At 48.1% G+C, this 14,206-nt stretch overlaps 1 protein-coding gene across 6 annotated transcripts in view; it reads right to left on the bottom strand.

Annotated features, from left to right (window-relative positions):
• The window catches only part of AAK1 (AP2 associated kinase 1), a 65,190-nt gene extending 51,599 nt beyond the window's left edge, over positions 1 to 13,591 (bottom strand). For all 6 annotated transcript variants that reach the window (XM_062510740.1, XM_062510741.1, XM_062510744.1 and 3 more), the window contains exons 1-2: positions 13,536 to 13,591; positions 13,156 to 13,447 (exon numbers count right to left, since the gene is read on the bottom strand). In XM_062510740.1, coding sequence (XP_062366724.1) covers positions 13,156 to 13,321 — 166 coding nt within the window. In that variant the 5' untranslated portion in view covers positions 13,322 to 13,447; positions 13,536 to 13,591. The remainder of the gene's footprint in view (positions 1 to 13,155; positions 13,448 to 13,535) is intronic.
• Between the last annotated feature and the right edge of the window lie 615 nt (positions 13,592 to 14,206).

The following is a 14,206-nucleotide window of genomic DNA, read 5'->3' as shown; positions in this document are numbered from 1 at the left end:
CAAGCTGCAGGCACAGAAAACACACAGTCTGTCTCAAGGCACAGGCCTGCATCACCTGTCAGGAGTACATTGGCAAAACCGGCATTTGTTCCCCATAACCCAGGCTAAAACAGGATTTTCTGTACCTGGGCTAAACTGTGTCAACAGTCAGCACGCTGAAGCACAAAGTGCTGACAGGGTGTGCTCAGCCACAGGTTCACACAAGAGCCACAGATATAAGTGGTACCTGCACAACTGTCTGAAGGTGGCAGTGGAGACAGAGGTGACACTCAGGACACACCGCACACACAACAACAACAGCAGGCTCTGCTCAAGGAGACCCTGAATGTGGATCTCCTGGTCTTACTACACCCAAATGCCTGTAAACAGTGCATGTGTTTGTGTACTTGTGTGTTATAAACAAGAGTCCAGTTCTGAACAAAAACAAAACAAACCCTCATCCCCAGCCAACAGCCTCCCCAGCTGAGAAGAGCAGACAGTAACAATAAATTAAACAGGGCCTCTCTCAGCCCAGATTCTCTACCTCAAAGGAAATAACAAGCGTTACTTAGTTGGTTTTGTTGTATTTTTTAAGTCCCTTGACGTATCTAATGCGTAACAGTGCTAAGTTTAAGGGACTGTTTCAATCTAAAGGGCTGTCCCAGCATCTCCCAGAGCAGTATTTGCAGCAAGCCATTTCAAGGAGCTCTGCATACCAGGAACACAAACCACTGGTTTCTGCAGGGTAAACAGGAGGGTTCTGGGCAGCGCTGTTCTCCTTCAGATCAGGGCTCTGAACCACCAACATGAGTCCTTACAGTGCATGCAAACCTGAAAGCTACAAAGTTAATGAGACTGCAGAAAACACTGCACCACACTTCCTTCCATCACAGTCCCTGGGAAGCACCCCATGCTCATTTCCAAGAGGAGCAATCCAGCTCTTAATGCCTGACCTTGCCATATTCACCTGCACAGGGAGTTAAAGACACTAAAACCAAACAAAAATCAGAGCACATTCTGGGTGGTTCACTGAGTTTTCAGCTGTGGCTTCATCTGTTCCTTTGGGAAGTTTCCATTGCCCCTAAACAGCACTTTAAAAGATTTTATCCTGGAGTGGAGATAGAGCTGCTCTGGGAAACTTATCAAATCAGATCTTGAAACATCAACCACCAATTTAATAGTCTGAAGATTTAAGTTTTATCTTGAGGGCAAAAAAGAAAGGGCACACCACTAACTCCAGCTGAAAGAGCTTCGTCTGACTAAGGAGCCATGGTCACAGTAACTCAAATTTCAACCTGGTTCTGACCATTTTAAGTGGCTGTAGGAAGCAATCACAGCTCCAGAACTGCAGGGAAAGTAGACAGCACCTAGGTAAAGCATAGAGGACATCTAGTATTTCGTAACAGGAAACCTGAAAGGTGCAAAATATCAGGACAATCAGCTGAATCCTGCATCTCCCCAGATGGAAAACTAGCTAAGAAGGTATTTTTGCAACAAGATCAGGAATTTAATGGTGAGCACAGTCTAAAGAAGATTGCAACAGTTACAACTGTAAAAAGTCAGGAGAGCTTAGAGCTAAAGCGAACATACAGAAAATGCAGCTATTTTGTGAGTATTTCTAGTGATACTTCAGTTGAAGAAACTACATAAGGGACACAGATACAGGTGGTGTGTCAAGCCAGCCAAGGACAGAATCCTCCTGGCATAGGACAAACTCTTGAAGAATATTCAAGCTTTGCTGGGCAAATCACCAGCTCCCCTTCCTTCCCTGCAGAGCATGTGCACAGCTTGTTTCCTCCTAGCAAATGCTGGGGCTTCCCAGGCTTCATCCTACTGCCAGAGGAAAGCAGCGCTGGGAAACTGAGGTGGATTCTGTGCTCACCCAGTTCATATTCACAACAGCAGCTCTGAGTAGGGCAGGTAACAACTCACTGTTCCACACGGTCCATAGCAGAGAGATACATGTGCAGCCCTACACCTTCACAGCTCCCAAAGTTAATCACTGTCCTTCCTATAATAACCATTTTAAGCAGCTAGAAATTCTCCACACAGCTCACATTCGAACTGGGAAGAATTTGATCGGCACAAAGTCAATCTGCATGTAAGCAACAGTTTCCACATTAAAGCAGCAAGGCGAGGAGCCTCCATGGATGGCCAGCAGAAATACCTCAGGCAGCCTCATGCTGCGCGAGTTCTCCAGGCACGGAAAACCTGGCATCTGCATCAGCCTGGTGCCCACACAAAATGAAACTGGGATTCAGTGGGAGGCAAGAAGAAAAAGGGAAAAAAAACCAAACAACCAGCTTCAAAGATGCCCCCAGAGCTCATCAGACAACAACCATCACCAGGGCAAAGGTCTGCTTCCAAGAGAGCAGAACAGCCCAGGCAAAGCCTTGCTTATCACAAACCCTTCTCACTCCCGATTCCAGAAAGCAGCAGTTCCAGCTGCAGCATTGCTTAAGCTTTAGGCTTTAAATACCACCGGGAAAACTTTAATAGAACACCCAGTACATCAGAGCAAAGGACTTCTCCCCAGGTAAAGCAAAGGCTTAAGCTTAAAGAGAGTTCATGAGTCAAACTCTCAGGCAGGGGAAAGCAGGACCATAGTCAGCCCTACACAGATTTACCATAGCTGAGAATCCTAATGTGATTATCCAATATTACCAACATAATTATAGGGCCCTTGCTTAGTGTCACTGCTGCAATATCTAGGCCGCGACAAGACAGATTTAGATTTACAAGCTCCACCCCCTCCCTTTAAACAAGCAGGATGTCACCATTGTTAATGTTGATGTGGCAGCCCCAGCCAGGAGTGCCTGAACTGTGCAAAATACTACAGCCAGGAACCTCATCCAACACATAACACCAGCACAACCTTTACCTCTCCTGATTTTAGGGGAGCAAGACTGGCTGTCTAGGGATTGTAGCAGTTTTGGGAGTGAACATTCAATCTATCAGCTATGGTGCTCACAATGGAAATCACACAAAATAATTATATAGTTAGAGGCATCTTCACTGCATGGATGACATGGAAAAAGCATAACAGCCTCTTGTCACTTCTCTGGGGGTTTATTTTGATAGAGCTGATTTAAAACCATTCAGCTTCATTTCTTTGTACATTTCAGGGCTCCATCTCATTACAGACCTCTCGGGGACACCTCACTCTCCACACAATTCTCCTGCAACTCCCAGGGTCCATGGAGAAGGACAAAAGAGGAAGCTGTAAATCACAACACAGCAGAGAAAGGAGGGGAAGGAAATTAATCTCTGCCATGCAACAGCATTTTAGAAGCCTAAAATAATCAGTGGGCAATATCCAGGCTGTGCATTAAATCCACCCTCCTGTCACAAGCTCCAGTCCAAGGGAAGCAGTTGCTTGGCACTCCGAGAGCAGTGGCAGAGCACACCCTAGACACCCCAATTCAGGGGTATTAAAGTATCCCAGTACTTGCAGTATTTGTGACAGCAATTTCATAACAGTAGCTCACTGGAGGCCATGGAAGTGTATTGGCTGTCACAGCAGGAAGCACGTTTAGGTGCTCACGTGGGTAGATTTGCTGGGCATGTGCTCTGCTATACAGCCTTGTGCATCCACTCCATTACTCCCTGACAGGCAGACTTGGAAAACCAAAGCTGATAGAACAGTGTTTTATTACTATGCAGCAAGACACGCTGCCTCCAAATAGATTACTTGGCAAGGCAGATTCAGTCCCTCTTTATTGTAACAATTTTAGCCCTTGAACTTCCACTGTAAGCCTGAAAAAAAAAATTAATGGGTCATGAATAACTCACAACTTAAATTTTTTTTTTAAAGAATCATTTATTTAGTTATCAGTCAGTCCTTTAAAAAGCATATTTCAGCTGCTATTATTCCCAGCAGCTGTTAAGAGCATCTGAGCCCTTGTTCATCTCTAAGTGAAATTAGCACTGGCATCAACATGCTGAGGAGCATGACAGGCTCTGAGTGAACATGACTGGAACTGCAAAGCCAGCAAGAAGCTGCAGCAACTGCAGGCAGCTGAAAAGCTTCCCTGGAAAGGCAAGGAAGCCATGAATCACGTCAGCAGGAGAGGAGGGAAAAAAGCAAAACTGGGCAAGCAGAGAGAGGTTGTAGCTGGAGGTGTAGAGGAGGGAGAAAGCGAGATAAAGGCCAGGGCTGGGCCTGGTCCTTAACTGGACTGAACTGCAAGGGCCAGGCATAGTAGGCCAAGGACAAGGGTCACGGTAGCAGCACACTCAATTTGGGAAGCAATTACACAAGGATTCAGGACAGCTCATGGCAACAGACAAGTCCGGCCAGACTCAAATTTAGGAATTTTGATTCCTAGTGCAGCACCCAGTCACACCTCCTGAGCAAAGCAGCAGGAGAACCACAGGCAGAACTCCACTACACACATTCCAGGAAGAGCCCTAGCTCACAGCAGTATATGGAGGCTTCCTCTCCTTAAATCCAGGAGCCCAGAGTTCAACTTTTCCAGGAATGCCAGATAATTACAGGTTATGGGTACCTGTGTAACTACAGGTTACAGGAAGCCTTAGGCCACTGAAGTGCCACCTCCCTGAGTAACAGGAAAACTCAAAGACACATTCCATTCCTCTGGAGGGCATATGCTAATCCACCCCTGAAGATAGCAATGAACTTTTCAACTCCTGAGTAGTACATGCCAAGCATGGAGAGGGGTACCCACTATGCCACCAGGCAGGTCTCAGGGAATTTAAACCCCCAGGTACAGACAGGAGCACAAAGTATTCATCATCCAGCATTTAATGGGGAAAAATACCAGCTCTACGTGAAACAAGGCTTTGAATTTTCCATACACACACAGGTGAAGAGGGAGAGGTATGAACTATTTGTCTGTTCATTTGTCAGATGCCTAGGAACAGGAAACAGGTGCAGGGGTCCAGAACCTGCAGTCTTGTGACTATTACTCACCAAGCCTGTAACCATTGGGGACTGAATTCATCAGTTCAAATTAACTGAAATGATTGTTTTATTTATTTATTTATATCCCAACTTAAATAATAAATATATCATTGAATGCATCAGCTGGAGAAAAACTTTCAAAGGTACAGTGTAAGGGCTTCTATGTTAGGTTTAAAACAAGAGCAAAAGGTAGAAAACAACCATCTGTCCCCCTTCAAAAACAGCATCATTTTAATTTTTAAAAACATCCAATACATTTAATCCTGTCACATTTTGCTGAAAGCTGGGTGAGCAAGGCTGAGTTTGTGTGTTTCCCATGGTTTCTGAATAGTATAAGATCTCCAGAAGATCCTGTGTATCAACTCTCACCCCATGATCAGCTGTACCACCACAGCTGCTTGTACCTCACACCCTCTCTCTGAACAGGCCTCCTAAGGCAGCAGCACAGGAGTGCATGCTAGTACCAAGCACAGTGCTGCGAATCAGCAGGCACAGGGAAAGGCCAGGAATCTCCAAGGAACAGAGACAGGTTTTGTTCTGCATTTGCATTATATGACACAGGGCCCTGGTCCATGATAAAAGTTCCTGGGTACTATGGTGACATGAATATTTATGACCCTGTGATTAAAACACCAAGCAAGGAGTTATATTTGCATTTAATACAAGACTGTCCCTGCTCTCCTACACAGCCCTTATCCAATGGCTTCATCTTCATGGGCTTCTGCTTCTCATTTGTAAAATAATTTGATAAGCCTCCCTACCACCATCTGTTTGTCTGCTCTGCAGAGAGGGATGAGCACAGAACCACAGGTTGTGTGACACCTCACACACAGAACCTTTGTGTTCTTCAGAGAGCAGAGACAGCTCAGCAGTTCCAGCTACAACTGGTAATGGAGCACAGAAATACAAGGGTAAACCCATATTCACATATCCAAGTACATCTGCTGACTCAAAAGCAACAGGTAAAGGCTGAAAGAAAGGTCTGACATTCAGCAGATTTGTTCCTCCCAGAAGTATGTGCTCAAGGATCACAGGACAGTGTGACCTGCCTGTACTGCCCCCTCCCCTTCTCTCTGCCACACTATGCCTCTACCATCTTTTGCCACCCCACAACCCACACATCAGGGCTCTATGATGCATTTCTTTATTTCCTTACAAACGCAGCCAATTAAAGCCACAAACATAAGAACCAGCAGGATCTCATCAGTTGGATGAAGAGGCAGGTGTGGCAGCACTTGAGTCCCTGCAAACACACAGGTGTTTTCACATATCCTTCCAACTCCAAAGAGTGTTTTCTTTAACAATGTCAGGGTATTGTTCATGCCACCAGCCATCTGCATGCCCCTGGTATTAAACACTTCTTGCCAAAGGTCATGAAGAGTCATTAGAGCAGAGCCCTGGGCCAGCAGCAGCCACAAATAACCTTCATGTGGCCACACTGCAGCCATGAGGATTTCCCATTGATCCAGCTCCCTCCTCCTAAGCAGTAGCTCAGTTCCAGAGAGGTCCTTATGGCTGAAGCACTTCCCAAGTCAGAAGCCATCAGTACTTCAGAGGGTCCCAACAGGTAACTGAAGTAACAGTGAATTAGCAGGTAGGTCATGTAGAGATGGTACATAAAGTGAAAGGTCTCAATTTCTGCACTTCTCACATCAGCTTGATTTCTTGTGCTCCTTTTAAGTATTTCAAGCCCCTCTGAAAGTCCCAATTTTGCACCACTCTCATAAACATCCTGAATAGTACCCCTATACAACCTGGGATAGCAGTGAAGTCATAAAAACATGTATAACACAGCAAACCAAGGGATACTCCTGCTTGCTCAGCCTTGAAGAGAGACTGATGTTCAGCGACAGCCACAGGAACCAGGCACATCATGTCCTCATGGAGCATTCGGCACATCTTTGAGACAAGCCTGAGTTTATTTTACTGCTGCCATTTGTGTGGCAAAAGCACACACCAGCCCTGCAAGCATCACTTTGTTTACAGAAGGAGACAAGCTAAGATGATATTTGAACAACAGCTGTGCAATTAGAGAGCCTCAGAAGATCCTGCATTTTGCTCTCACATTCTCAAGCTTGTCAGATTGCTTTTTAAGTTCACACAGGCACATTTTGGGGCCCCCTAACACAGGCCTATGATCACCTAATGGGAAGGCAAACTGGTGTGTGACAAACAGTGAATGAAGATCAGCTCTACCTGCCCTCATCACAGCACCAGCCAGCTTCCAGCTCAGCTGTGGGGGGATGCACACGCAAATCCCTGCTCAGGGAACTCAGCGGCTGATGGCTTTTTTATTTTTAATCTATGAGATCACCCATCACTGGTACGTAATTTGTTTCTGCAAAATCATGAAGCAAACCAGATGCTATGAGCACCTTGTTCCAATAATGTCTTTAATCCAATCCTGCACCACATGGCCCAGGGTGCTGGTGTCAGCAGGGGTTCTGCCACAGAGCAAGTGTGAATTTACACCCAAATCACACATGTGCCAAGAGCACGTTCACTGAAATCACAGAGAGGCAGCACTTGACAGGAAACACAGACTGCAATTAAAGCACCCAATCTGGAAGGCCAGAGATCAATTCCTCACTTGGCCACACATGCTCTGCATTGCTTCACCTCCCTATCTGAGTTCCCAGCAGCCCTATAAAAGGGGTGGAAGAACACATTCACAGACTGCGCCAGGGCTCAGATACTCGGGGTAGTGAGAGCTCCTCACATCAGAGGAGCTGCAGCAGCTCCCCTCTGTTTCACTCTGCTGCATCACAATGTGGGCAGCTAACAATAATCTTCATTTCATTTAGTGGCAATTCCTGGACCTCCTACAAAAGGAGAAAGTTTCCATAATGACAAAAAGCCACAAATGAGAATTACCTTGCAGTGCCTCACTCAAGCCTTTCCAAATCTCTTCCTTGTGCTTGTAAATCACTGTCAGTATTGTTCCTACTCTCAAGAAGTACAGCAGCCAGTATTTGATCCAAGGAGGTTTGCTTCCAGCATGGTACCACCACAAGGACATCCTGTGCTTCCCCCATCCAAGGAAGCCAGCACCCCTTCCTGGGAAACTTACTTAGTTACCTCTTGTTATCAGAATATAACTCCTCTATAAACCAACTTTGCTTATGGCATGTTCTCCTCAGAGACTTCCTGTCTCCTTCCACATGTAGAACACAAGTAAACACTTAGCACAAGTGAAAGCAAATTGGTCGTGACTTTCCAGAGAAGCAGCACCAGCCCTGCAGCTGGCACACTGCCTTCCCAACGGGCACAGCCTCAGCCTGCCCAGAACATTTACACAGGAAAAAAGTCACCTTCAAGGGAAGCAGTTCCCAGTCCCAACATAAGTGTGCAGCACCTAGCCAGTCCTGACCCCTTATTATCCATGATTAATGCAGGTGTTCCTTCTTGGAAGGCAATAAGTGCTAAATCCAGAGTGGATTCCAACTTGTCTTCAGCACATTTATAACTTCCCACCTGCTCTCTTCAAGCTGCTGACAAGCTCCTGCACAAAGGGGAGAAGGCCCACACTGCAATAAAAACATTATGGTAGTGCACATGCAACCAGAGGTTAGCAACCTGTTCCTTTTTAACTACTAGAACACTTCCACAAGACCTCAGCTGGAGAGTTAAATCATGTATAAACTGCAGCCAGAATCCCAAAACCAAGCTTTCTTATACTAACAACTTCATAGAAGGACTGTTTGAAACAGAAGCTATTTTGGTTTAACATGGAAGGTTCCTTCCTGGGATAATGACTGCACTGGGCTAACAATGCCTTTAAACCAGCTCTTAGCTACCACAGCTGTTCCATAAGCAACCAGCCCCCCTGGGCACAACGCAGACCCCTTCTGTGACAGGCTGCAAAAAGCCTACAAGTCTCTGGCCTACACAACTTCTTACACAATTAAATCCACTAATACCTGCTTTTCCTCTCTGATTATATCTCAGGACACAGCACACACTGTCCCAGCAAAAGCTGTGCTGCTAAAAGTACCAAAACTACACTTGGGATACCTCAACATTTACCAAGTAACTCCCTTGGGATGATTCTTCACAAGTTCCCCTGGCTTCTACTCTCAGAAAAACAGGCTGCTAGAACACAGAATCAAACATCCTACCTGGCAGAGCAGAGTGCAGAGTACATGTTCTGCCTCACAAGAAACACAGAAAAAGCAATAGGGAAAAAACGAAAAAATAAAAATCACATGTTCCATTCCAAGAGGAGAAACAGTTTAATTCCTAATCCAAATGTCACTGGTCAGCTGATTAGAAGCTGGCCTTTGGCTGAACTAGAAAGCAGTAACTCACAAAATACACTTCAAAGCAATGCCTTGAACCCAGCCACACTGGAATTGGGTTGAGGATAATATAAATCTGCAAAATGTACCTCAGATGGGATTTGCTTTCAAGTGAAATTATTTCAGAAGAAGCTCATGTGTATTTTCAGTGACTTCAGGTTATGGTGCTGCACGGAAAGGAGGTGCCAAGGCTGAGCAGGGCAGGGGTCAGCAGAAACCCTCCACACTCAGGCCAGCCACACCACTGGGCAGCTCAGGGAAACCCCACACCATCAGGCATGGGCTGGGCATTCACAACCTCTCCCAGCTGCTTCCTACATGCACTGGCCTGCAGGTCTGCTAAGGGAAGTAAGGATGAATCCCATAGTGTTCCTCTTTTCAAAACAAAGGAAAAAATACACCTAGCAAACGTAAGATGATTTTGTGAGTTTGCACTGGTTTGTAATACCAACCATTAAATGCTTTCAAATCAACACACAGCACATACCTGAAAAACTTCAGTGAGATATCCAACAATTATTAAACCTGAATCCCTTACTTACCCACTTGAAGGAGAAAAGACTCAAAAAAATACAACTAAATTTAAAAGTAACTTTTCATTGACCTGCAGAAACACAGCCTGTGCCTTTTACTAGAAGCAGAGCAAGACAAATAAAACCCTGCTCAAACACATGCCCCATCAATGTTTACACACCTCGGGTCAGCTCAGCACTCTCTCACATCATTTTGAATACAGAATACACAGAGGCCCTCAAAAATGGGACACTGGGGCAATCCCCAACCTGTTTTAGCTCAGAGAAGTACCCATGCCTTGTGGTACTCTGCCACACACATTGCTCACATCTCTCAAACTCCCTAGCAAATTCCTCTTTATGGCAACATCCTTCTCAAACTTTCTGCTGCTTTGATCCCCATCAGAAAGACACCAAGATTCCTAGAGCTCTGGGGTTGATTTTTGTTGTTTTGCTTTTTTCCCTTACACACAGGCAGAAACAAAGAGCAGCATCTGATTTGATCAAGCACTATTTCGGTTTCTTTTCAGAAAGAAAACAGCAAGACAGCAGCTTGACTCAGCCCCACACTGCAAGAGCACCTGGGCATTCACTTGAGCTCTGTGAAATACCACTCACCCCAAAAAGCAGCCACAACACCCCTCAGCACATACTGTGTGACTTCAAACCTGGACCTGCAGACCTCCAGGACCAGCAGCACTGCCCTCCCACCACAGATAATCCTTGTGCATTTGAGGGGAATTTTTCAAGAGATTATTTGTGCTATTACATGGATTAGAGCAAGACAGCTACAAAGACTCAACCAGGAATCACCTATTGCAACACTCTGTTAGTAAAAAAAATACTGATTCACCAGTATCCTAACACCACAAACAGCCCCTCAAATTCCTTCTATATCATTCCCATCGACTTTCTTCCAAAAGGAAGGCATGTTCTTCCCTGCCCAGGAAGGCAGGTATACAGACAGAGCTATTTCTCAGGGGTGCGGATTGCACCTAACCACAGCAGGTATTTTGGGGGATCTATACAAGAGCCCAGAGGCACATGAAGCCATCTGCCATCTGGCACAGGCAGTACTGCAGCCAAGGCACACTCCTTGTCAGCAGGGTTGCTCAGCAGAATTCAGGGTGAGCAGGCACAGCTCTTGCAGACAGAGGCAAATCCCAACACTTCAATTCCAAAAGTTCTGGTTCAACTCAAGTCTCCTCCACATCTTTCATCACTTCAACAATTCTCTCTTTTAAGCCACTTGTACATCGCTTTTTTTTTTTCATGTTTCACATGCTGCACCTAAACACAGGCCTCCCCACTCCCTCCTAAAAAAATGGGGATAAGAGGTCCTTCCTTCCAGACAGGATACTCTTCCTACCAAGTGCTTCCCAGGGGACTTTTCCTTTTAGCAGAAATAGCCATGAGATGCCTTTTCAGCACTGCTGAAAGACCACTGCAGATACAGAGAGGCTTTCCAGCCAAGGTTTCAGACATCAGGAGCACAGTGACCAGGCTGCCCATGAGCTCCCCAGGTCTCCAGCTGAGTCAGGGAGAAAAGGCTGTTTTACCTGCACACTCAGCCATGGGCATGCAGAGCTGCAGCACTTCCTGACCCACGCTGCTCCAACTTTCCTACAGAGGAAACAGCACTTTCACTGTTCCCAACAAAAGGTGACAACCTGCAAACCAACACACCACCTTGCTCTTGTCCTCTCTGAGGCTTCACTCCGCACACAGAGGGATTCCAGACTGCCCACAGCAGAGTCTTGCTGTGAGGGAGATACCTGGGCAGCAGCTTTCACCAGAAGAACATCCTCTGCCTCACAATAACAGAACACAGCACCTGTTTCACAGGGGTGCTCGGCCTGCCTGTGAGGAACCCAGAGCTGCAGGCCATGCTCTATCCCACAGGCCAGCCAAGAAAGCAGGAGTTGCAGGGAAAAGCCCCCAGAAGCAGCAGCTGCCCCAGGACAGAGAGGCAGGGAAGGGAGGCTCTTCACTGCCAGGCAAGCTGTGCTCCCACCTCCACCACTGCTGCAGCTCAGCCCTGCCAAGCAGGACAGCCCGGTGACACAGGGCTTGGTGACACACGGCATCACTTCCCAGGGCTGTCAGCATGGGGCAGAACCTGCCAGCAGATTACTCATCACCAAAAAAAGCCTCTGCCTTTCCATGTTACCAGGATGAGGCCATTCTGTATTAAAAACAGACTCTGACAGCTTCTCAAGTTTAGCCCACGTAGGTCCTAAGCTTCCAGGACCAAAAGGGCCTTGGAAATATCAGTCCAGGCAAACCTATATTGCAAACTTCAAGGGAAAAAAAAAATCACTACAGTTGCTAGTTAAAAGCCATGTTTTGGTGTTCCTCTCAGCAGAACAGATCAGAAACCAAGTCTAAAAAACAGTCACAGACCTATTTTCTTGTACACTGTGGTGAATTCTTACAAGCTGAACACAGGGAGCGTACACAGAATCCCTTCCATTTTATGCCTCTTTCTGTAAAAGCCAATACAGGTCCTCCCACTCAGCTCTCTCCCAGCAGCTCCCCTATCCTTTGCCATCAGAACAAAACACTGTTTTGACTAAATTTGCCCAGGATACTGCGCAGGAGGGACCAGGAGCAGGTCTAAGGTGGCCAACATCTCTCTGAAGGTCGAGGCTAAGGTTACCAGCCAGAGCCATTCATGAGGCTCCTTACAGCCCCAACAAATGAAATGTAAAACGATAGCTCAAGCAGCAGAGCTGGTTATAATTAAACAAATGCCACCAGCAGTTTGCTGCATCACAAGGCTTGCACACATCATGGGTTCTATAACCCCTAGGATTCATTTTTTTAAATCTCTAACTGTTTTATTTAGGAGGAAAAAAAAAAAAAAAGCCAACTGGGATCACCACTTCCCCTTGAAGAAATACCCACACAGAGAGAAATCCTTCATCCCAGGTCACAGCCACTCCTGCTCAGCCTACCTATGTAAATAACATAGCTACAAGGAATTTACTTTAGTGCTTTAATCCTCTCTGCTTGAGGCAGGAAAGGAGGTAAAAGCTGAAGAAAGTTTAAGAGTAAAGGACACTTTATTTATGGCACCTCATTCTGCACCAAAATATATGACAATTTTGGTTTGGGTGTTTCTTTTGGTTTTTTAACTCCCAGCGTAGAAGTGGGAAATAAATTAACATCTGAAAATCTTCCCATTTCTAAAGCATTAAAAAAAAAAAAACAAATCCAGCAAACCCACCCTGGATTTACAGATGGGAAGACCAGACATGTCAGCTTACAGACACCGCTGGACTGCAGTTCTGTCAAGGACAATGAAATATTCAGGAATCTGGGGGTCAAGGAGGAGGCTGGGTGCCCGGGACAACTCAAGGCCTCCCTTTCAACTTGGACAGGGAAGGAAGGATGGAAAAGCAGCATACAACGAGCGCTCAGAAAGGCACCTGGATCTCACCTTCCGCCAGCACCTCGTCCACAGTGACCTGGTGCCGGCCGATGCTGAAGACCCGGCCGATGTAGCCGCTGCCCGGGCCGCTGCTGCCGCCGCCGCCGCCGCCGCTGGTGCCCGACCCGGGCCCGGAGCCGCCCTGCTCCCGGCGCGAGTCGAAGAACTTCTTCATGTCTCAAGAGGCGGCAGCTGCCAGCGATGGGGGCGACGCCGGTGACAGGTCTCGAGCCCTTCCTGGCTCCTGCCGCGGCCGCTCGCCTCACAGGGCCGAACCGCGCTGTCCCCCAGGGACTCACACCTGCAAAACCATAGGGGATAACGGGGTTGCAGCGCTGCCCCCGCGGGCCCCTCCGTGAACCCCGAACCGCAGGGACTCTGTCCGGTACCTCGCAGAAGGCAGCGGGTGCCTCCATGCGCCCCGCGGGGCCGGCGTGCGCAGCCCCACCGGGTCACGGCGGGGGCCGGCTGCCGGCAGGGCCTGGGGCCCGCATCGCTGCCTGGCGGCGTCACCGGCGGCCACCGAGCCCGTCAGGGATAGGGACCAACGCCACCGCCGCCCCCCGCCGGCCCCATCCGGCCAGGAAATGGGCCGTCACAGGAAGTCCCGGCTGCCGTCGGAAGCACCGCCCCCGCGCCTCCACCAGCTGCAGGGCCCGGCCCCGCCGCCCCGGGGTGTAGCGTCCTGCGCTGTTCCGTCTCCTCTGCCCCGCCCCGTCCCGTCCCTTCCCGGGATGTTGCTTCCCAGAATGTCCCGTCACGCGGCCCTCGGAGCGGCCCCCCGCACCTCGGTGCGGTGGGAGGGGGAGAGGGGGCTCGGCGGGATGGCGGCGCCGCGCGCGGCACGCTGGGGGTGGTAGTTCCCCGTCGCCAGAGGAGGGGGTGCCCTGGGGCGGTGGGGACTACAAGTCCCGGCATGCCGCACGGCTCTGGCCGGCAGGGGGCGCTGTGCCGGCGGGGCCGTGAGGGTCGCCCCTCAGACCGGCTGGGACCGGAGGCCGCCCCATGGACAGAAGACGGGGCCCGGGGATTCTCTGGCCCCCTTGCCGTGACGGATGAG

The sequence above is a fragment of the Cinclus cinclus genome, chromosome 29 (assembly GCF_963662255.1).
Source record: "Cinclus cinclus chromosome 29, bCinCin1.1, whole genome shotgun sequence".
Lineage (NCBI taxonomy): Eukaryota > Metazoa > Chordata > Aves > Passeriformes > Cinclidae > Cinclus > Cinclus cinclus.
This window is presented reverse-complemented; position numbering and strand designations above follow the sequence as displayed.